This window comes from Portunus trituberculatus, chromosome 18 (genome assembly GCF_017591435.1).
Source record: "Portunus trituberculatus isolate SZX2019 chromosome 18, ASM1759143v1, whole genome shotgun sequence".
NCBI lineage: Eukaryota > Metazoa > Arthropoda > Malacostraca > Decapoda > Portunidae > Portunus > Portunus trituberculatus.
Genome location: NC_059272.1, coordinates 6,035,162 through 6,059,298, shown reverse-complemented (window position 1 = coordinate 6,059,298; position 24,137 = coordinate 6,035,162). Strand labels below are relative to the sequence as shown.

Sequence of the window (24,137 nt, the reverse complement as noted above, 5' to 3'; positions counted from 1 at the left end):
ATATGAATACTAAGATATGATATCCGTTATAGCAGGCAATAGAGGAGTGAAAACAAATATCATGGGGAAAGACAACACACAGGCCAAAAAGGTCACAAGAAGAAGAAGAAGCGGCCGAGTGGCTGCAAGTATCCCGTTTCGTCTGTGGCTCATCTCATCTCTGCTTTATTTTTTGGTATTCCATGTAAGATTTCACTTTATGCATTACAAACAATCCTTTCTTGGGGGCAAGGTTTGTAAAAAGCTAATAGAAATGTTGTTTTGTGAACATACATGCGAGAATGTGAGAGAATTTGTATGTAGCTCCTCTAACTTCCAATGGCTCATATGGCATCATAAAAGTAGTGGTACACTGGTGGCCCAATGTGCTGCCAAACGTATATATATATATATATATATATATATATATATATATATATATATATATATATATATATATATTTTTTTTAATTAATTAATTTAATTTTTTAACTCATGTGGTATGTTGGGGACCAGCCCAGAACGCATCCCTCCCTATTTCTATTATTTCCTATGGGAAAATTACGTCCGCTTAATGAATTTTTGCTCTACGAACAGCTTTGACACCCTTTATCCTGCTCGTTAAGCGGCGTATTACTGTATTTCCTATGGGAAAATTACATCCGCTTAACAAATTTTCGCTCTAAGAACAGCTTTGACACCCCCTATCCTGTTCGTTAAGTGGAGTATTACTGTATATATATATATATATATATATATATATATATATATATATATATATATATATATATATATATATACACAGAAACTCCCCTACTTACGAACATTCGACTTGCGAACATTCCATACATACGAACAAATCTTTTAATTACTCAAGTCCAAAAAATTGTTTGAAAGATGCTAGGAAACTTCAAATTTTCTGCGCGCAAATATAGTTCATGAGTCTGCCACGCCGTGCCACTGCCGAGCTCACTCAGCTGTGCGAATCACTCCCCTGCCCTCCAGGCTCCCGCCATAAACACAAAATCATGTTTTCACTGTGTCCTCGTGTACCGCCAATTTTTGTGCCATAATTCGCTTTACCTGTGCATCATTCCATCAAAAATGTCGGGTGTGAAGCGAAAAATAAACGGTGAAGCCAGTGGAAGTGCCAAGAAACATCAGGCTATAACTTTAGAGGTGAAAATGGACATCATAAAACAGCTTGAGAAAGGTGAGAAAATGTCTGATGTGGCACGAAAATTTAATATGAATCGGTCAACTGTAGGCACAATTATTAAGAACAAAAAAAAAAAATAGTGGAACATGTGAAATCTGCAGTGCCCATGCAATCAACCATCATATCGAAAAAGAGAAGGAAAGTGATTGAGGAGATGGAAAAACATCTCGGCGTATGGTTCGAGGACTGCATCCAGAAACGGAAACGTCTATGCCTTATGATGATTCAAGACAAGGCCCTGAGTCTATTCAATGAACTGAAGGCTGAGTATGGTGAGGATGTGTCATTCACTGCAAGTCATGGGTGGTTTAACCGCTTCAAGGCGCGCAATAACTTGCATAACGTGAAGGTGTCTGGTGAGGCGGCGAGTGCAGATGTTAAGGCAGCTGAGGAATTCCCAGGAAAACTAGCAGAAACTATCTGCCAGGGAAGCTACACACCACAACAGATTTTCAATGTGGATGAAACTGGCCTGTACTGGAAAAAAATGCCTGACCGAACCTACATCAGTAAGGAGGAAAAGACGATGCCTGGCTTCAAAACTGCAAAGGACAGACTGACGCTACTGCTTGGGGGTAATGCTAGTGGTGATTTAAAATTAAGCCCCTACTGGTGTACACCTCGGAAAACCCATGAGCCCTGAAAAACATTGCCAAGGCGTCTCTTCCAGTTGTGTGGAAGAATAACTCTAAAGCTTGGGTCACACAGGCGATTTTTCAGGAGTGGTTTTATAATCAATTTATCCCTGAGGTGGAGAAGTATTGTCGGAGCAACTCCATTCCATTCAATGTCCTCCTGGTGCTGGATAATGCCCCTGGCCACCCACCTTACCTAGATGACTTTCACCCTAATGTCAAGGTTGTCTACCTGCCACCCAACACAACCTCCATTATACAACCTATGGACCAGGGAGTCATCACAACATTCAAAAAATACTATCTAAGGCGCACTTTTCGCCAGGCACTGAAGGCAACAGACGAGAATGATATGACTTTGAGTGAATTTTGGAAGTCATACAATGCCATAAAAAACATTAATACCTCCTGATGGGAAGTTACAACCACCTGTATGACTGCCGTATGGAAAAAACTCTGCCCTCAGGTTGTTCATGATTTCACTGGGTTTGAAAATATTCAGGAGGAGCAGGTGAGGTTGTTGACAATTTAATCTCCATGAGTGAGAAACTGGAGCTAGAGCTGGAGGAGCAGGACTTCACAGAGTTCTTTGATGACCATCACAAGGAGCTATCTAATGATGAACTACGAGAATTGGATAAGCAGAGGAAGGAGGCAGAAGAGGCAGAGGAGGAAGAAGTGGAAATGCCACCAAAACATTTCCAAACTAAAAAGATGGTAGAAGCTTTTGCATCCATAGAGGCAGCCTTGGCAAATTTTGAAGAACAGGACCCAAATGAAGAATGACATGCCAAGGTGTCAGCAGCTGTTCATGATGCACTGAAATGCTACCGCGTCATATACGAGGAAAAAAAGAAGGCTGTGAGCCAGTCGTCGCTTCATCGGTTCTTCAAACGGGTAGATAAACGTGAGGCAACAGTACCATCCACTCCTCAGTCAGTGCCATCTTCATCCTCTACCCACACGCCTGACGCTGACAGCGATGCTGACGACCCCTCCACCATCTCGTCACCCCGTTCCTCGCCCACCACTTCCCCCAACAAATCCAAGTGAACAAGGTAAATCTTACGAGTTTCCTCATTTTTATTTCAAGCATGCAATGTTTTCTGTTTTATATTTCATGTGAAATGCTTTCATGTATGTAACTGACATAGCCCTAACGTTAAAATGTGTAACCTAAATGCGAGTCTGTAACCTAGTGGTAACCATGTCAGCTGTTTGACCCCGATATGCAGACGCTTAGTCATCCCAGATTTATAGACACCTGTTCAACCCCCATTGATCGACGCCATGTTAATCTATCCATGTTTATCAATCTTTCTCAGTATGGTATGGTGTCGTCCCCCGGTCTAACGGATAGGCTTCATGTTTTGTGACGGCCCTGGTTGTGTTTTCCTGCCCAGCTGACCACACGCCATCTTATCGATCGGTTCGCCAGCCAGTCACCACTACAATATATTTTCTTTTTAAATAAAGTATGTTTCTACATTAAAGTTGTATGAATCACCATCAAATAATATTAAAAGCATTACATATTACAGGTACTGTATAAGGTATGTCGTACTTATTGGGATTTATGTACAGGTATTCTTAATGTAAACAAAACTTTAAAACAATGGGAAAAAAGGCAATGGAGACCCGACTTTGGATATACGAACAAATGGAGTTGCGAACAGCCTCTCGGTCCCCATTATGTTCGTAAGTTAGGGAGCTTCTGTATATATATATATATATATATATATATATATATATATATATATATATATATATATATATATATATATATACAGTAAAACCTTGCTTGAAGAACGTCTCTAAGGATGAACAATTCGAGAGGCTACCAAAAAATTTGTCAATATATCGACCTAGGGGACAAACGATATTTCAGGGTACGAACGCGGTTAAATGGCTCGCCAGCAGGCGAGCCGTTTGTGTGATAGCCAATCCGGCTATCACACAACAACAAAACAAAACATAAGCACAAAAGAAAATAGAAACAGGAACATACAAAAAATATTACATAACATAATCTCCGTGCCACCTCGATTTTCTCTTGTTTTTCCTGTGCATGGTGATGTTACCGGCGCGCTCTACCGTAGCTTCCTTGGCGTTATCCTCGCTGCTCTGGTGGCTCTCAGCGTTGCTGTCATCATCACCCTGGCCATGTCCAGGTACTGCAGATTGTGGCACATCCATCGCAGCTGTTTCCTCGCTTGCCTAGCAAGGAACACTGCCCTCCTGCCCGCTCCTCTCACACTGAGCATCACCTCCGAGGATCAAAGGAACTTCCTGGCCACGTACCTTTAACTTCCTGTCTTGGAAGTCCAAACTTGCTCCCACATGCGTGAGGAAGTCAATCCCCAGCAGGCAAGGGTCTTCCAAGGCAGAGACGAAGACTGGCAATCTTTCCATGTTTCCCACGCCGATGTTCACTATAACGGGGCCCCACAAAGCGGCACTGACTTGTGACGCTACACAGCTGTTGTGTAGCTCTGGCACGCTGCGCACATCCAAAGTCCTCTTTCATGACTGTCTTCTTGGATCTTGTCTGTCTTCCTCCCCATCCTCCTCTCCTCCATTCCATCATGCCATCAACGTCCAGTCTCTCAAGTAATTAACCTTTTCTTTTTTATTCATTTTATTATCATTTTGATAACATTTAGGTAAGTAAAAAAATTTATGCTTTCTATAATTATTTCGTGCATGTCATGCATACATTGAAGGTCTATTTTGAATGGGTTTTATGGACAAAAGTATGATTTTTTTTCTTGGTTTGGAATGGATTAATGGTATTTCAATACATTCTTATGGGAAAAATTGATACAGGGGACGAACATATCGGGTGACGAACAGGATTTAGGAACGAATTATGGTCGTGAGCTAAGGTTTTACTGTGTGTATATATATATATATATATATATATATATATATATATATATATATATATATATATATATATATATATATATATATATATATATATATATATATATATATATATATATATATATATATATATATATATATATATATATATATATATATATATATATATATATATATATATACAACCCCGCTTAATGAAGGTTCACACAATGAAATTTCGCTACAACGAAGGTTTCATTTTACTATCATCTGCTCGTTTAACGAACACCAAACTCGCTTTAATGAAGTTTTATCCAGGTAATTTTATCCAAGTTTGAAAGGCCCACCGTATCATGCAAATCGACAGGCTTTTGAATACACCAGGAGCTGCCAATGCTAAGGCCTGCCTCAGGAGAAATCTTTGGACACCTGTGGAATCAAGATCAAGAACAAGCCTCTTGTGGACAACACGCACACCACTCACTCCCCTGTTCAAAACATTAACAGCATCAGCAACAGCTCGTCTTCCCTCGCTCAACTTACCACCTAAACGCCCTGCAATGTGGCCTAGCGTTCCTAAGACCAGGAAGTCTCTTACTCTCGAAGTGAAGCTGGATATTATTCACAGACATGAGAGAGACGAGAAAACTATAGCATTGCTTGCCATCATCTTGCCTCCATTTACTGTCTACTATTTTCAAGTCAGCAGACTCTATTAATAAGGCTGATGAGACTGTATCTTCCTTGCAAGCTAAAAGAACCTCCTGAACTCGTGACTCTACAATGGATAAAATGGAAAGCCTTGTGGAAATGTGGTACATAAATTTTGTATGTGATACAATGATACGCCCTTTGTTTACATTCCACAGGTTGCCGGTTAGTGTCTTTCCTGTTTCACTCACATTCCCTTCATAAAGTTAAGATCATCAACATTATAAAGTTACTTACATACATACATTAGTGTACATTATAATAACTTAAATTAAACTGCCTAAATGTTTAACTTCATAATTTTTACTTTCATTAAACCTTGCACTGTACTATGATGCACTCTCCCTTTGTTTACTCTCAATGGAAGTTTTAAGTCAGGGGTGAAACTTGCTATAATTGGTTCGCTTAACGAAGTTTCGTTTAACGAAGTGTTTTTTAGGAACGTAAGCCCTTCGTTAAGCGGGGTTTGCCTATATATATATATATATATATATATATATATATATATATATATATATATATATATATATATATATATATATATATATATATATATATATATATATATATATATATATATATATTAGTAGAAGGTTGAATGCTTATTTCATAGTTTATCAGTATGTGGACAACTGAGTCTTATTTAACCCTTTCCTTCCGGCGCTTAAACTATTTTCCCGTTTGCTATAACGGCTAAAAATGGTAAACGTAGAAATTGTCAGAAAACTGTTTGAATACTAATAATTATTTTCTCTTTGTTATTCTGAATACAATGATGTACTTTGTAGCTCAATGTGACCTCTGAAAGTTCAGTTTATGCCTTATCAAGGATTCCTCCTCCTCCTGCTGTGTGATCTGTCTTCCAGAAACAGCCCGGAGAGCGACGACACCGGGCTCGCGCGCACACACACACACACACACACACACACACACACACACACACACACACACACACACACACTGTTTGAAAAGTATGGGGGCCTGGAAACGAGTTATGACAATGTAAAGAAAGACTGTGCCGATATGAAGAAGGAAAATGAAGCACTGAAAGAGGAAGTTAAGCTAATTAAAGTGAATTGCGAAAAATGTGGAGAATCTCTAGGAAAAGTGATGGAGAAGCAGGCTGAATGGAAAAAAAGTCAGGAAGTGGAAAGAAAGGAGGTAAATTACAAAGTTGCAAGTCTGGAAAAGGAAATCAAAGAGTCTGGGGAGAAAACTTTGGGCCTTGCTGAAATTATAGATCAACAGATCATAGAAGAGAAGATAGCTGAGAAAGTGGTGAAGGTTATTAAGTCAAATGAGACATTGGTGAGGGAAACTGTAGACAAAAAGAGATGTGTGGTGATATTTGGTGTGGAGGAGGATAAGACACCGAGTAAAATGGAGAGAGAGAAAACATAAAAAGGTGATAAATAATATCATTAATGTGGTGCAGGAGGAGGAAAAGACCTAGTACAAGAAATAGAGGACTTCCATAGAATTGGAAAGTTCACAAGAGAAGGTATGAGGCCAATAAGAATCAAACTTAAGTCACAAAAGGATGTAGATGAATTGGTGGAGAAGTCATGGAGGCTAGCCCAGCAGGAAACAACAAGGAAGATTTGGTTGAGAAGAGATCTCGGTGAAAAGGAAAGAGAAATGTTAAATGAGTTGAGAAAGGAGGCTTTGAAAAAAATGAAGAGAGGACAGAAGAGGAGAAGAAAGAGTTTTTCTGGAGAATCTTGGATATGAGACTGAGGAAGTGGTTCATAACCCAGAAAAGTACAGCAAGAAAGGACTAAAGAAACTTACATATGAGCGAAATGTAATGTATTCCAACATAAATGGAGTGATATCGGGATTTTAGAACTCAACGATTACTTGAGGGACAAGAACCCAGATATTGTGGGTCTTACTGAAACAAAACTGAGAGAGGAGAAGACCTGATGATGGTTGGAGAAGGAAATATAATGTTTGGAAAAGAAATAGAGTAGGTAAGATGGGAGGAGGAGTGATGTTGCTGGTTAAAAAGATATAAAGGTGGATCAAGTGAAAGAAGGTATGGGAAAGGCAGAAGTGCTAAAGATCAGAGCAGAAACTAATGAAGGAAAAAGAGGCACTACATAGTGGTGTACGTACCACCTAAGACAAATGCATGGTCAGTACAGGAATATGAAGAAATGATAAGTGATACAGGAACATGTCTGGAAGAAATGTTGGGTGGCTGTGAACGAACTATAATGATGGGAGATTTTAATTGTAAAGAGGTGTGTTGGGAGGACTGGTCAATGGAAGGATCAGAGACAACATGGGGAAATACACTATTGACACTGGCAATGGAAAATGTGTTAACTCAGTGGGTCAAAGAAGATACTAGGTTTGGAGGAGAGGGAGCATCGTCAAGACTGGACTTGGTCTTTAGTACAGAGCCAATGGTCATTGAGGAGATGAGGGTGGAGTGCCCTTTAGCAAAGAGTGATCATGCAGTTTTGGAGTTCAAGGTGATAGATGAAGAGAAATCTAGAAGAAATGAAGAATATAAAGTGGGAAGATGGAATTATGCCAAGACAGATTTTGGAAACCTAAAGAAATTCTTTCAAGAGACAAATTGGATGAAATTCAAGAGTGCTAAGGGAGCAAATGAAAAGTGGAAGGAATTTATAAAAATATACAAAGAAGGTGAGAAAAATTTGTACCAATAAGACAACATAGAGAAGTTGGAAAGCAGGACTGGTTTAACGATAGATGTGAAAAGGCTAGAACAAGAAAAGAGGATGCATGGAAGAGGTGGAGAAGGAAAAGACGGATTAAGCAGTGGGAAAGTTACAAAAGAGCAAGAAATGAATATGTGTTGATTAGAAGAGAAGAAAGAAAGAAACAAGAAAAGGATATAATTGATAAATGTAAAGACCAACCAAGGCTTTTTTACAGACATGTGAACAACAACATCAAAAATAGAGAAAGTATTGAAAGTTTAGAAGTAAATGGAGTATGCAGTGAAGATCCCAGGAAATGGCAGAGGCTATGAATGGATGCTTTCGGAAGGTATTCACAAAGGAGACTGCTTTTGACAAACCACTGGTAATGGAACAGAAAGGGATTATGAAGGAGTTTCAAGTAACTGTGGAGGAGATCAAGAACATGATGGGGAGTTTAGAAGTGAGAAAAGCTGTGGGACCTGATGGGGTATCAGGATGGATTTTAAGAGAATGCAGGGAGCAACTGGCAGAAAAAGTTTGTGAAGTAATTGATGCCTCATTAAGGGAAGGTGTAGTGCCCCAAGACTGGAAAAGAGCTAACATTGTCCCAATCTATAAATCAGGTAACAAGAGAGACCCATTGAACTATAGACCAGTGTCACTTACAAGTGTGGTAGCTAAGATGTGTGAGAGGGTGGTGAAGAATAGATGGACAGACTTCTTGGAGAAAAATGACATACTTTGTGAGTGTCAATTTGGTTTTAGAAAAGGGCGTTCATGCACGACAAACCTGATATGTTACTATTCGAGGGTGATAGATGTAATACAGGAAAGAGATGGTTGGGCTGATGGAATATATCTGGATTTAAAAAAGGCCTTTGATAAGGTACCACACCGGAGACTGATCTGGAAACTTGAAATGGTAGGAGGAGTGCATGGCAGTTTACTAAAATGGATGGAAGACTTTTGGTAGGAAGAGAAATGAGAACAATAATTAAGGACAGACCATCAGAATGGGGCTTGGTGGAGAGTGGAGTTCCACAGGGATCAGTGTTGGCACCAGTAATGTTCGCGGTCTACATAAATGACATGGTGGATGGGGTGTCCAGTTATGTGAGCCTATTTGCAGACGATGCAAAATTGTTAAGAAAAGTGAGATGTGACAAAGATTGCGAACTACTCCAGGAAGACTTGGACAGAATATGGAAATGGAGCTGTACATGGCAAATGGAGTTCAACACGACAAAATGCAAGAAAATAGAGTTTGGCAAGAGTGAAAGAAGAATCAGGAGTATGTACAAGATAGGAAATGAAGACATAAAACCAGTCATGAAGAAAAAGACCTTGGGGTGACAATTACCAATGACCTATCGCCAGAGAGACATATAAACAAAATAATTGGAGAAGTATTGAACTTATTGAGGAACATAAGAGTGGCGTTCGTATATTTAGATGAAGAAATGATGAAGAAAATAATTACTGCAATGATAAGACCGAGGCTTGAATATGCAACAATACAGTGGGCTCGAACTTAAAGAAACACATAAGGAAACTAGAGAAAGTACAGAGGGCTGCAACAAAATGGTGCCTGACTTAAGAGATTTGACTTATGAAGACAGACTGAAAAGAATGCAACTTCCAACCCTGGAAAACAGAAGAGAAAGGGGAGACCTGATAGCAATATACAGAGTGATGATTGGCATGGAAAAATGGATAGGGAAGATCTGTGTATGTGGAATGAAAGAATGTCGAGAGGGCATGGGAAAAACTAAAATGGCCACTTATAGGAGAGATGTGAAAAATATAGCTTCCTCATAGAAGGGTGGAAGCATGGAATAGTTTAGACGTGGAAGTGGTCAACGCAAGGAATATTCATGATTTTAAGAAAAAGCTGGACATTAATAGATATGGAGACGGGACAACACGAGCATAGCTCTTTTCCCGTATGTTACAATTAGGTAAATACAATTAGGTAAATACACACACACACATACACACACACACAAAGAAGGAGAGAGGAGACCTGATACAAGTCTATAAATTGATCAACAATGGATCAAGTGGATAATGAGAAACTGATCCTGAGAGAAGAATATGACACCAAGCACAAGATCGCATAGTAAAAAGCTGAGAAAGGGAAGATGTCTGAGAGATATAAAAATATAGTTTCGCAGAGATGTATTGAGACGTGAACAGTTTAGATGAAGAAGTAGTGTCTGCAACGAGTGTGCACACTTTTAAAGTAAGATTGGATAAGTGTAGATATGGAGACGGGCCACACGAGCATAAAGCCCAGGCCCTGTAAAACTACAACTAGGTAAATACAACTAGGTAAACACACACACACACACTCTCTCTCTCTCTCTCTCTCTCTCTCTCTCTCTCTCTCTCTCTCTCTCTCTCTCTCTCTCTCTCTCTCTCTCTCTCTCACACACAAACACACAAACACACACACACACGTAATGGGAAGACTGGCTGGGTGACCAGCAGGCGACCGAGGCAAAAACATTATCTCTCTCTCTCTCTCTCTCTCTCTCTCTCTCTCTCTCTCTCTCACACAAAACACACACACACACACACACACACGGGACATCGTCGATGGCGGATGTGGTCGCTGAGCTCCAGAGCAATCATCTCTAATTCTACAGTTACCATTGCCTAAGAGTAACCAAGGTGGGAAAGGAGCTGGTAATGTTTGTCCCGTCTCCATATAGTCATGTTAACTGTTGATTAGCAAAATAATGTCCAGGAAGGTAAATATAAACTGTAGCCTGCGTTTGAGCCATCAGCTGGTTTGTTTACATCTGCGCAACATGGCGGCCGTGAACTCGAAAGATGAATCAGACTTCACAGGATTTCAAGGAATAATGGAGAAGAGCGCTTATGTGAAGAAAATTCTGGAGTTGGAAGGTAAAATTGAAAACTGTTTGAAAAGTATGGGGCCTGGAAACGAGTTATGACAATGTAATGAAAGAGTGTGCCGATATGAAGAAGGAAAATGAAGCACTGAAAGAGGAAGTTAAGCTAATTAAAGTGAATTGCGAAAATGTGGAGAATCTCTAGGAAAAGTGATGGAGAAGCAGGCTGAATGGAAAAAAAGTCAGGAAGTGGAAAGAAAGGAGGTAAATTACAAAGTTGCAAGTCTGGAAAAGGAAATCAAAGAGTCTGGGGAGAAAACTTTGGGCCTTGCTGAAATTATAGATCAACAGATCATAGAAGAGAAGATTGCTGAGAAAGTGGTGAAGGTTATTAAATCAAATGAGACATTGGTGAGGGAAACTGTAGACAAAAAGAGATGTGTGGTGATATTTGGTGTGGAGGAGGATAAGACACCGAGTAAAATGGAGAGAGAAAAACATAAAAAGGTGATAAATAATATCATTAATGTGGTGCAGGAGGAGGAAAAGACCTAGTACAAGAAATAGAGGACTTCCATAGAATTGGAAAGTTCACAAGAGAAGGTATGAGGCCAATAAGAATCAAACTTAAGTCACAAAAGGATGTAGATGAATTGGTGGAGAAGTCATGGAGGCTAGCCCAGCAGGAAACAACAAGGAAGATTTGGTTGAGAAGAGATCTCGGTGAAAAGGAAAGAGAAATGTTAAATGAGTTGAGAAAGGAGGCTTTGAAAAAAATGAAGAGAGGACAGAAGAGGAGAAGAAAGAGTTTTTCTGGAGAATCTTGGATATGAGACTGAGGAAGTGGTTCATAACCCAGAAAAGTACAGTAAGAAAGGACTAAAGAAACTTACGTATGAGCGGAATGTAATGTATTCCAACATAAATGGAGTGATATCGGGATTTTAGAACTCAACGATTACTTGAGGGACAAGAACCCAGATATTGTGGGTCTTACTGAAACAAAACTGAGAGAGGAGAAGACCTGATGATGGTTGGAGAAGGAAATATAATGTTTGGAAAAGAAATAGAGTAGGTAAGATGGGAGGAGGAGTGATGTTGCTGGTTAAAAAGATATAAAGGTGGATCAAGTGAAAGAAGGTATGGGAAAGGCAGAAGTGCTAAAGATCAGAGCAGAAACTAATGAAGGAAAAAGAGGCACTACATAGTGGTGTACGTACCACCTAAGACAAATGCATGGTCAGTACAGGAATATGAAGAAATGATAAGTGATACAGGAACATGTCTGGAAGAAATGTTGGGTGGCTGTGAACGAACTATAATGATGGGAGATTTTAATTGTAAAGAGGTGTGTTGGGAGGACTGGTCAATGGAAGGATCAGAGACAACATGGGGAAATACACTATTGACACTGGCAATGGAAAATGTGTTAACTCAGTGGGTCAAAGAAGATACTAGGTTTGGAGGAGAGGGAGCATCGTCAAGACTGGACTTGGTCTTTAGTACAGAGCCAATGGTCATTGAGGAGATGAGGGTGGAGTGCCCTTTAGCAAAGAGTGATCATGCAGTTTTGGAGTTCAAGGTGATAGATGAAGAGAAATCTAGAAGAAATGAAGAATATAAAGTGGGAAGATGGAATTATGCCAAGACAGATTTTGGAAACCTAAAGAAATTCTTTCAAGAGACAAATTGGATGAAATTCAAGAGTGCTAAGGGAGCAAATGAAAAGTGGAAGGAATTTATAAAAATATACAAAGAAGGTGAGAAAAATTTGTACCAATAAGACAACATAGAGAAGTTGGAAAGCAGGACTGGTTTAACGATAGATGTGAAAAGGCTAGAACAAGAAAAGAGGATGCATGGAAGAGGTGGAGAAGGAAAAGACGGATTAAGCAGTGGGAAAGTTACAAAAGAGCAAGAAATGAATATGTGTTGATTAGAAGAGAAGAAAGAAAGAAACAAGAAAAGGATATAATTGATAAATGTAAAGACCAACCAAGGCTTTTTACAGACATGTGAACAACAACATCAAAAATAGAGAAAGTATTGAAAGTTTAGAAGTAAATGGAGTATGCAGTGAAGATCCCAGGAAATGGCAGAGGCTATGAATGGATGCTTTCGGAAGGTATTCACAAAGGAGACTGCTTTTGACAAACCACTGGTAATGGAACAGAAAGGGATTATGAAGGAGTTTCAAGTAACTGTGGAGGAGATCAAGAATATGATGGGGAGTTTAGAAGTGAGAAAAGCTGTGGGACCTGATGGGGTATCAGGATGGATTTTAAGAGAATGCAGGAGCAACTGGCAGAAAAAGTTTGTGAAGTAATTGATGCCTCATTAAGGGAAGGTGTAGTGCCCCAAGACTGGAAAAGAGCTAACATTGTCCCAATCTATAAATCAGGTAACAAGAGACCCATTGAACTATAGACCAGTGTCACTTACAAGTGTGGTAGCTAAGATGTGTGAGAGGGTGGTGAAGAATAGATGGACAGACTTCTTGGAGAAAAATGACATACTTTGTGAGTGTCAATTTGGTTTTAGAAAAGGGCGTTCATGCACGACAAACCTGATATGTTACTATTCGAGGGTGATAGATGTAATACAGGAAAGAGATGGTTGGGCTGATGGAATATATCTGGATTTAAAAAAGGCCTTTGATAAGGTACCACACCGGAGACTGATCTGGAAACTTGAAATGGTAGGAGGAGTGCATGGCAGTTTACTAAAATGGATGGAAGACTTTTGGTAGGAAGAGAAATGAGAACAATAATTAAGGACAGACCATCAGAATGGGGCTTGGTGGAGAGTGGAGTTCCACAGGGATCAGTGTTGGCACCAGTAATGTTCGCGGTCTACATAAATGACATGGTGGATGGGGTGTCCAGTTATGTGAGCCTATTTGCAGACGATGCAAAATTGTTAAGAAAAGTGAGATGTGACAAAGATTGCGAACTACTCCAGGAAGACTTGGACAGAATATGGAAATGGAGCTGTACATGGCAAATGGAGTTCAACACGACAAAATGCAAGAAAATAGAGTTTGGCAAGAGTGAAAGAAGAATCAGGAGTATGTACAAGATAGGAAATGAAGACATAAAACCAGTCATGAAGAAAAAGACCTTGGGGTGACAATTACCAATGACCTATCGCCAGAGAGACATATAAACAAAATAATTGGAGAAGTATTGAACTTATTGAGGAACATAAGAGTGGCGTTCGTATATTTAGATGAAGAAATGATGAAGAAAATAATTACTGCAATGATAAGACCGAGGCTTGAATATGCAACAATACAGTGGGCTCGAACTTAAAGAAACACATAAGGAAACTAGAGAAAGTACAGAGGGCTGCAACAAAATGGTGCCTGACTTAAGAGATTTGACTTATGAAGACAGACTGAAAAGAATGCAACTTCCGACCCTGGAAAACAGAAGAGAAAGGGAGACCTGATAGCAATATACAGAGTGATGATTGGCATGGAAAAATGGATAGGGAAGATCTGTGTATGTGGAATGAAAGAATGTCGAGAGGGCATGGGAAAAACTAAAATGGCCACTTATAGGAGAGATGTGAAAAAATATAGCTTCCCTCATAGAAGGGTGGAAGCATGGAATAGTTTAGACGTGGAAGTGGTCAACGCAAGGAATATTCATGATTTTAAGAAAAAGCTGGACATTAATAGATATGGAGACGGGACAACACGAGCATAGCTCTTTTCCCGTATGTTACAATTAGGTAAATACAATTAGGTAAATACACACATAATGGGGAAGACTGGCTGGGTGACCAGCAGGCAACCGAGGTGAATTACACACGCTTTCATGCGCCAACCTGTTAGTTGATCTCTCTCTCTCTCTCTCTCTCTCTCTCTCTCTCTCTCTCTCTCTCTCTCTCTCTCTCTCTCTCACTCTGACAAGTTACCTTCTACCATTTTATTATAAAAGCGAAGATAATGAAAAAATTTACATGAAAGAATGATAGGTAATATTTTTTTTCACTTTCCGATTCCTCACTAATGTCTTCTCTTTCTTCAGTTTCTTCTTCTAAATATTTACTGTCACTGTCCTCAAACTCAGAAGCACTGCTAAATACATGTTCTGTCCTGCTCCATGGTGAGTTATGATCTGAGATCCTTCGCTCTTATCAGGATGTCTCTTCGCACTTATCATGGTGCTTTCCACCCGGCGGGTCGCTTGGGTTGCCAAGTGTCGCCCGGAGAAAGGGAAAATAGCTTAGTTACCGCTAAATTTCCAGAGCTATAATGTCAACACTACATGTGGAAACATGCCAAACACTTCCACTCACCACCTGACTCAAGAAACCGCGGTTGGAGCTCAAAATTGAGGCGCGAAAATTCTTGATTACGGGTATGATCGCCGTTGCTATGGACGCATTGATGCAATCGTATATATACGATTGCCAGAAGGAAAGGGTTAAGAACACATTTTACTGAAAAATTTGTGGAAGATAGCAGCTTGGTGTAGTTTTGCCATATGAATAGAAAGAAAGGCATTTATGGGGAGAAGAGTGATTGAGGTAGAGATGCAGAGCAATAGAAGAGGAAGACCAAAGCCAAGGGTAAATGAACTACATGATGAAGAATGCGAGAGAATAACTCCATATGATCATGCTTGGTGTTGGATAGCTGCTTGAAACATTGACCACACACAAATTTTGGAAAGGATGTTGAGAGAAATAGTTGTGATAGAGGATGACAATGTTGAGGACATCATTCATTCAATTTACTCAATTTGCCCATTTGTGAGCTACTAGTTGAATGAGTAATTTCTTTCTGTAGTTCTTTGAAGATAGATAGTGGGTATTATAATTATGGTGGCTAATGTCAAGCTGGAATTCATTTACTATGCTCAGTTTATGTCAAAAATTAGGTTAAAGATTTTCTAGCAATGGAAAAAGAATCAAGTGATATTTACCTAATTCATGAGTGTGATTGAAGACAAAAAATTGTTTCAAATTTTGATTTGATATAATCATTGATTGAAGAATTCTTGATGGTTATGATTCTAAACTGCCTCACACGAGTATTTATGTGACACTAAAAATAAGGCCATTCAAAGCAATTAACCAAGTAATTTTTTCACATTCAGTGGCAGATGAGGTGTCACTGAATGGAAACTGGGTTGTGCAGAGAGTGAGGCTGCTGGATGAAGTGGACAATCCTGGCTCAACTTCATCTCTGCTAGATGATGACCTCATACAGTACTATCAGTTCCTGGCTAAGAAAGGAGACGTCCAGGCTCAGGTATTCCAGTTCAAGGATCTTTTTGAGTCTTGTAAATGCGTATTTGAAAGGTTCAAGAAATATGTGATTATGAACTTAATTATGCTCATTATACCAGAAGTAGTTCTTAGAATTAGTGAAACATGTTTATCATAGAGTTAGGAAGAGTTTCATTACAAAATGAAATAGAAAGAAAAATGACAGACCAAACCATTACATAGCAATGAGTGGGGATGTGGTGGATTCAGAAAGCATAGTGGTTGTGTTCATCACATCTTTTTGGTGGGGTGTGTTTTGAACATAGCTAGGCACCACAAACACAAATTTTGAATTTGCCTTATGTTTGCTTAGTTGCATTTGGTGGTCTGAAGGTCATTATGGATTATGGGCAACTCATTCCTCAGGAGTGGGCCACTATTGATTGACTTTTGGAGTCTGGGGTGAATCAGCATGCACTATAGAAAAACAAAGGAAATGTTTGTTGGAGATGATACTTATATTGAGCAAGAATGAATGGAAGCTGCAGGAAATTTGGATGAATTTGAAAATGTGTGAGAAATGTAACTTTAGGGTCTATCAAAATAAAGAGTAAGATAGTGTTATTTGAAGGAACCCCAAATGATGAGTGGAAGTTCAGGTTAAATGGCCAGGAAATAGAGTATGAGAACATAAGTATTTTGAAAGGATGGTGAATATACAGAGTGAGAGAGGGAACCGAATAATAAAAGGGAGCAGCAAGAGAACTTATGAGGTGTATAGTATAAAATGGACAACCTAACGAGATTGACTGAGTTATGTAGTGGAGCAAGCTGTGGAAAAGTTGACTTTATAGTGGGTGATTCGTAAGCCTAAAGTTGCATGACTTTTCTGTCAAACTCAGCCATCATAGGGTATGTAAACCAGGCCAATCCCTTTAAGGGGATGGCATCTGTAATGGTGGTGCCCACTGTAGACAGCAGTGCGAAGTGGTGGGGTCACTTGGTGGTGCACTAAGTAGTCCAGAGAGGTCCAGGGGCAAGCAAATATTTTTAAAATACAGCTGTGTATTGTTACGAAGCAAAATACAGAATAGAGGTTGAGACGAAGAAGAGATATGCGGTGGTCCATTTGTTACAAAGCCAGCCATCAACTGAAGAGGTGGCGCCAAGCCAGTGGCACACGCAGGAAATGCACTCCCATAGTGCAATGGCATAAAGTCATAATGTCTATAGAATACATATACAGTAAGCCCCTGATCTTGGCGAATTAATTAGTCTGGCGAATCTACCGCCAAATGCGAATTTCACCTAGCACGAGTTCTTTATACTATATAAATTGCCTAAAAAATGTCTCAATCAGTCTTTGGTCATTGCCAAATTCTCTCTTTTGACCCCTGAAATACCATCTTTCCTTCATCTATCATCTTGATAATTTTCTCCTTTTCACTCACACCGTACGATATGTGATGCTTTCCTCATCTGTACTCGCGTTTTTCCACCTGTTTCCCTCACCCACTTTCGTTCTTGCCGCCACCACCATTGTCCTTACCCCTACCGGTACCACCTGTTGCGCTGGTAGAGACCATGTTGGCAGTAAATCGCCAGAATTCGTTCCTACGCTAGCAGAACAGAGGGTAGCTTAAACAAAATGGCTGAAAGGGACTTTCACACTGCGTTCTGATAGGTTTAGAGAGAGGTCTGACGTCACCGGGAGCCGCGTGGTTTGCTGTGCAGCCGCCAGGTTTGAGTTAAAACCGTGCATGCACTGTGGTCGTGAATTTTGCCAAACTGAGATTCGCCATGTGTATATACAAATAAATATATTATATATACAAATAAATATACTATGTAAATTTTTTTTTTCTTTTGTGTGTGTATTTACCTATTTACCTATTTGTGTATTACAGGGCCCGAGCTAAGCTCTCTGTGTCCTGTCTCCTTGTCCACTCCTGTCATATCTCTCTTTCATCTGATTGACACACACTGTGTCAACGACATCACTGCTCAGTTTATTCGACTTATCAATACTACGATGCGGGAAACTGTACTTTCTCATGTCATTTAGACAGATGTCTTTTTATTAGTTTTTTTCCATATCCTCGGGGATAATTACTTGTGGTCACCTTTATCAATTCTCTGTCCAATATGTCAATCTTGTTCACCAATTTATACATAGTTATCATATCTCCTCTTGTTCTTCTCTCTTCTAATGTGGTCAGCCCCAGTTTCTTCAGTCTTTCCTCATAGTCGAACTCCCTGAGTCCTGGTACCATCCTTGTTGCCAGCCTCTGTACCCTTTCCACCTTCTTCACATTTTTCTTCATATGCGGTAACCAGACGCAAGCTCCATATTCTAACTGGGGTCTTATTAAGGTGCATAATATCTTCTTCATCATTCCTTCGTCTAGGTAGTGGAATGCAAGGGCAATATTTTGAAGCATGTTATATGTTTTCCCAAATATCTTGTTAACCCGTACAGCGTCAGAGACGTACAAGATACGTCGGCTAATCTGAGCGAACTCCAGAGACGATGAGATCGTCGGCGAGCTTCCTCGTGTTTTCGGAGGTATTGCGTCCTCAAAACCTACCATTATACTGCCATCATGCACTGTAGACATTGCTCATGCTGCCTCCTCGTCCCTGCTAACATGAATGCTTCCTGTATTTATTTATTACATATCTGAACTTTAGCAGTTTCTGCTGCCTTTAGCTCGGTGTAGCGGGAAACTGACCCCTCAACTCCGCTAATATGAACAAAGCGTAATTTCCATTACTTACTCTTACCATTTCAGATGTTTTTGGTAACTGCTATATTGTGGTAGTGAAAACTTTGTATGACATAAATAAGAATTTTCCAATCACTTTGTTATAAGGAAAAACAAGTACATATTACTCGTAAATTATTTGCACCACGAAAGGCAACACTCCATCACGATATCTTGTGTCTATTTTTAGGCACAAACACTTCCAAACAGCAAAACATGACATGTTGTTTTTCTTTCAACTCGGCAACGATATTATGCATGTGTCCAACTCGGGAATCGACTGGTGAGAAACGAGGAAGCGAATAAACTAGTCACATAAGGCTTTGCTAAGTCGCTAACCTTAGCGCAAAACATCTCGCACCAATTAATACCACTTCCAGTCAGTTCTGGGAGGAATGACTGTCATTTTCATTTGTTTCATGTCATTTAAGAGTGGTTAAGCAAAAAAAAAAAAAATCCATGATGTGGCCAGCACTGGCGAAATCACAAAGTCTTAGATCTGCTGATGCTGTACGGGTTAATGTGTTTCTCCGGTGACAAAGTGTTTTGCACGGTTACTCCTAAGTCTTTTTTTTTTTTTTTTTTTTTTTTTTATACCATGTGGGATTTTCACGGGAATTTCTGGGCTAAAGGGGATACTTTTTAGGGTACCTCCTATCTCAAAGCCCACCCGCTAGGAAACCATTGCCCCGAGTGAGGAAGCCCAACCTACACTCAGACCGTGGACAGGATTCGAACCCATGCGCTTGGAGACCTCTAGGATCCCAAAGCACGCATGATTCCATTGTACCACGGCGGCCCCTCATTGGTCTCTTCAATTTTCTCAACACCCAGCCTGTAATCCCTGTTTGGTCTGTATCTACTTCTTCCCATTTTCATAACATGGCTCTTGTTTATATTGAATTCCATTTGCCACTCTTTACTCCACTCATATATTTTATCAAGATCTTCCTGTAGCTTGTTACAATCTTCCACATTCTTTACTCTCCTCATAATTTTGGTATCGTCCACGAACATATTCATGTAACTGTCAATTCCTACTGGCATATCATTAACATAAATCAAAAACATGATGGGACCAAGCACTGACCCTTGTGGAACTCCACTGGTTACCTTCTTCCACTCGGACTTCCTTCCCTTCACCACTGTTCGCATTTCTCTTCCCACTAAGTAATTTTTCATCCATTTTGTTAGTTTATCACTTACTCCTTAAATTTTCTTTAGTTTCCACATCAGTCTATTGTGTGGCACTTTATCAAAGGCCTTTCTCAAGTCCAGCTAAATAGCATCCACCCATCCCTCTCTGTGTTGTAGTATGTCAGTCACTCTTGAATAAAAACATAATAAATTGGATACGCACGATCTTCCTTTTCTGAAACCAAACTGCCTTTCACTCAGAATGTTTTCACTTTCTAGATACTCACTCCACTTAGCTTTAATTACTTCTTCACATACTTTGCACAACATGCTAGTCAACGATACTTGTCTATAATTTAACGTTTCCATTCTACGTGTGTGTGTATGTGTGTGCGTGTGTGTGTGTATTTACCTATTTGTGTATTACAGGGCCCGAGCTAAGCTCTCTGTGACCTGTCTCCTTGTCCATTCCTGTCATATCTCTCTTTCATCTAATTGACACACACCGCGTCAACGACATCACTGCTCAGTTTACTCCACTTATCAATGCTACGATGCGGGAAACTGTATTTTCTCGCGTCATTTAGACAGATGTCTTTTATTAGCTTTTTTCCATGTCCTCGGAGCTGATTACTTGTGGTGACCTTTATCAACTCTCTGTCCAGTATGTCAATCTTGTTCACCAATTTATACATAGTTATCATGTCTCCTCTTGTTCTTCTCTCTTCTAGTGTGGTCAGCCCCAGCTTCCTCAGTCTTTCCTCATATTCTAACTCCCTGAGTCCCGGTACCATCATTGTTGCCAGCCTCTGTACCCTTTTCACCTTCTTCACATTTTTCTTCATATGCGGTGACCAGACGCATGCTGCATATTCTAACTGGGGTCTTATTAAGGTACATAATATCTTCATCATTCCTTCATCTAGGTAGTGGAATGCAAGGCCAATATTTTGAAGCATGTTGTATGTTTTCCAAAAATTCTTGTTAATGTGTTTCTCCGGTGACAAGGTGTTTTGCATGGTTAACTCCTAAGTCTTTCTCCTTATTGGTCTCTTTAATTTTTTCATCACCCAGCCTGTAATCCCTGTTTGGTCTGTATCTACTTCTTCCCATTTTCATAACATGGGTCTTGTCTATATTAAATTCCATCTGCCACTCCTTACTCCACTCATATATTTTATCAAGATCTTCCTGTAACTTGTTACAATCTTCCACATTCTTTACTCTCCTCATAATTTTAGTATCGTCCGCAAACATGTTCATGTAACTGTCAATTCCTACTGGCATATCAGTAACATAAAAAACATGATGGGACCCAGCACTGACCCTTGTGGAACTCCACTGGTTACCTTCTTCCACTCGGACTTCCTTCCTCTCACCACTGTTCTCATTTCTCTTCCCATTAAGTAATTTTCCATCCATTTTGCTAGTTTATCATTTACTCCTCCAATCTTCTTTAGTTTCCACATCAGTCTATTGTGTGCAATGTGTGGTACTTTATCAAAGGCCTTTCTCAAGTCCAGGTAGATAGCATCCACCCATCCCTCTCTATGTTGTAGTATGTCAGTCACTCTTGAATAAAAACATAATAAATTGGATATGCACGATCTTCCTTTTCTGAAACCAAACTGCCTTTCACTCAGAATGTTTTCACTTTCTAGATACTCACTCCACTTAGCTTTAATTACTTCTTCACATACCTTGCACAATATACTAGTCAATGATACTGGTCTATAATTTAGCGGTTCCATTCTACTACCATTCTTATATATAGGCACAATGTCAGCTCTTTTCCACTCTTTGGGACTAATCCTGTTCGTATGGAGGTTTCCACAATATCAAATACGGGTTCAACAATTGATCCTTACATTCATTTAGCAACCTCCCAGATATGCCATCAGGCCCCATTGATTTATTAATATCCAGATTGCTTATAATTTTCCTTACATCTTCCTTAGTAACCATGATGTCCTGCATTTGCTTTATTTCCGTAGGCCTTCCTCCCATAAAATGCTCCTCCTTTGTAAACACTTTGCAAAAGTTGTCGTTCAAAATTTCAGCTATATCTCCAGCATCTTCATATACTTCTTCCCGTTTTTACCTTTTCTATTGCCTCCCTTTTATTTAGTTTTCCATTTATGAATTTGTAAAACATTTTGGGTCACTATCACAGTTTTCCACCACCTCTGTTCATATTCCTTCTGTGCTGTTCTTCTTACTTCAACATATCTATTCCTTGCTGTTTTGTAGACTTCCCTTGATAATACATCACTGTTTTTCTTAAGTTTCTTCCATGCCTTTTCTTTGTTCTTTTTTGCTTCTTCACAATTTCTATTAAACCACTGTTTATTATTTAAAGTCCTCTTTCTGTGATATGGCACAAACTTTTTCACAGCAGAGTTATACAAATCCATAAATTTATCGTATTTTAATTGCATATCCCTTTCCTGGTATACCACGGACCAGTCAATTTCATTAAAGAACTCCCTTATATGGTTATAATTTGCCCTAGTATAATTTTATTTTTCCTCCCTGCATTCCACAATCTTATTCGTGCTTAATTCCGTATCCAGCTCAAAGCTTAGGACATCATGATCGCTTTTCCCCAAGGAACTTTAATGTTCAATTTTCTCTTTTAGAGAGATTCCCCTGGTAAATACCAAATCCAATTTTGCTGCAACATCTTGTCCCCTGCACCTTGTTGGTGATCTCACCCACTGTGTCATCAAGTTATTTGTTGCTACCTTTAACAATTCTTCTGCCCACTCACCACCGTTCACCACTTCGTAGTCTTCCCACACTATTTCTTTGCAATTAAAGTCTCCAACTATCATCACTCTATCCTTTCTGTTGAGTTCTTGCTTCATTCTGTCTAGAGTATTTCTCATCACCATTTGGTACTGTTCATATTCCCAAGCACTGGTTCTGGGTGGTATGTATACTGTTATAATATTAATGTCCCTCTTGCCATCTGTTATAAGCATACTTATCACTTCCTCATTTCTCTTACTATAGTTCACCTCCTTCACTATCAGATCTTCCTTAGTAAGAACCATTATACCACCACCTCCTTTATTTTTTCTATCATTTCTCCATACTTTGTAGTGTTTTACAACAAACCAGTCTAGCTTTATTTAGGGCCTTAGCTTTGTTTCCACTACACACATTATGTCCGGTTCGTTATTTCTTAGGTAATCCATACATTTTAGCCTCTTAGACAGAAATCCATCTATGTTCGTGTAAGTCACTTTTATTCCATTCCTAGTCTCATTCTTCCATGTAATGCCTATTCCGTCTGTTTTATCCACCACTTCTTTAGCCTCCCATTTCTCATCCTCCAAAAAAACTTGGTCTTTTCCTCTTCTGTTCTTTCGTCATTCCTCTCCTTCACTTTAGTTACAAGCTCTTTCATTTTCATTCGCTCATTTTGTGACATATTTCTTCTTATGTAAATTGTTTTGGTTTCCTCAGAGTTCTTAAGTTTCCAAGCCCTCCTCAACAAGGCCTCCGCTGCCACGTGAGACTTTAATTTCAATTTTAATGGTCTATTCTTGCCTTCCTCAAAAGCTCCCAATCTCACACTTTCTTCTACCTCAGCATATAGGTCCTCTTCTTCCGCTGAGATCTTGTTCAATAAAGACTTAATCCTGTCATTTTCCTTATCCCTCCTGTCGTGCCAGTTCCTGTTAGTTTCCTCCCGCAATCCTGTTATGATCACACATTTTTTTTTTTCAGCAATATCTCTCACCACATACTCATTTTCCTTTAGTGCCTTTACCATTTCCCTCTGCGTAATCCCTTTATTTTCCTCTTCCTGCTTTTTTACTATCTCCCTAAACGACCGTTGTACCTCCAGATATTCATGGTTCGCTTCTTTCATCCTGGTATCAATTAGATTAAGGCATTCCTCCTTCCTCAAGTCCCCTTCGGATATTTTTATCTCCATTTCCATGAGTTTAGCCTTCATCTCTTCACATTGTTTCCTTAGTTGTTGGTTTTCTTTCTCCATCTCTACTTTTTCCTTCAATAGCTCTTTATTCGCTAATGTTAACAAATAGATCTCTTTTTTT

At 39.5% G+C, this 24,137-nt stretch overlaps 2 protein-coding genes across 4 annotated transcripts in view; both read left to right on the top strand.

The window, feature by feature from the left end:
• The window catches only part of LOC123505621 (protein sel-1 homolog 1-like), a 217,401-nt gene that overhangs the window by 103,444 nt on the left and 89,820 nt on the right, over positions 1 to 24,137 (top strand). For all 3 annotated transcript variants that reach the window (XM_045257157.1, XM_045257156.1, XM_045257158.1), the window contains one exon: positions 16,054 to 16,208. In XM_045257157.1, coding sequence (XP_045113092.1) covers positions 16,054 to 16,208 — 155 coding nt within the window. The remainder of the gene's footprint in view (positions 1 to 16,053; positions 16,209 to 24,137) is intronic.
• LOC123505623 (tigger transposable element-derived protein 1-like) lies at positions 849 to 3,273 on the top strand. The gene has a single exon (XM_045257159.1). It carries the CDS (start codon positions 1,305 to 1,307, stop codon positions 1,839 to 1,841), a length of 537 nt encoding a protein of 178 aa, XP_045113094.1. The 5' UTR covers positions 849 to 1,304; the 3' UTR covers positions 1,842 to 3,273.

Bases quoted from the DNA above. Each gene is read 5' to 3' on its own strand.
- LOC123505623 (XM_045257159.1), top strand. From the start codon at position 1,305: ATGCAATCAACCATCATATCGAAAAAGAGAAGGAAAGTGATTGAGGAG.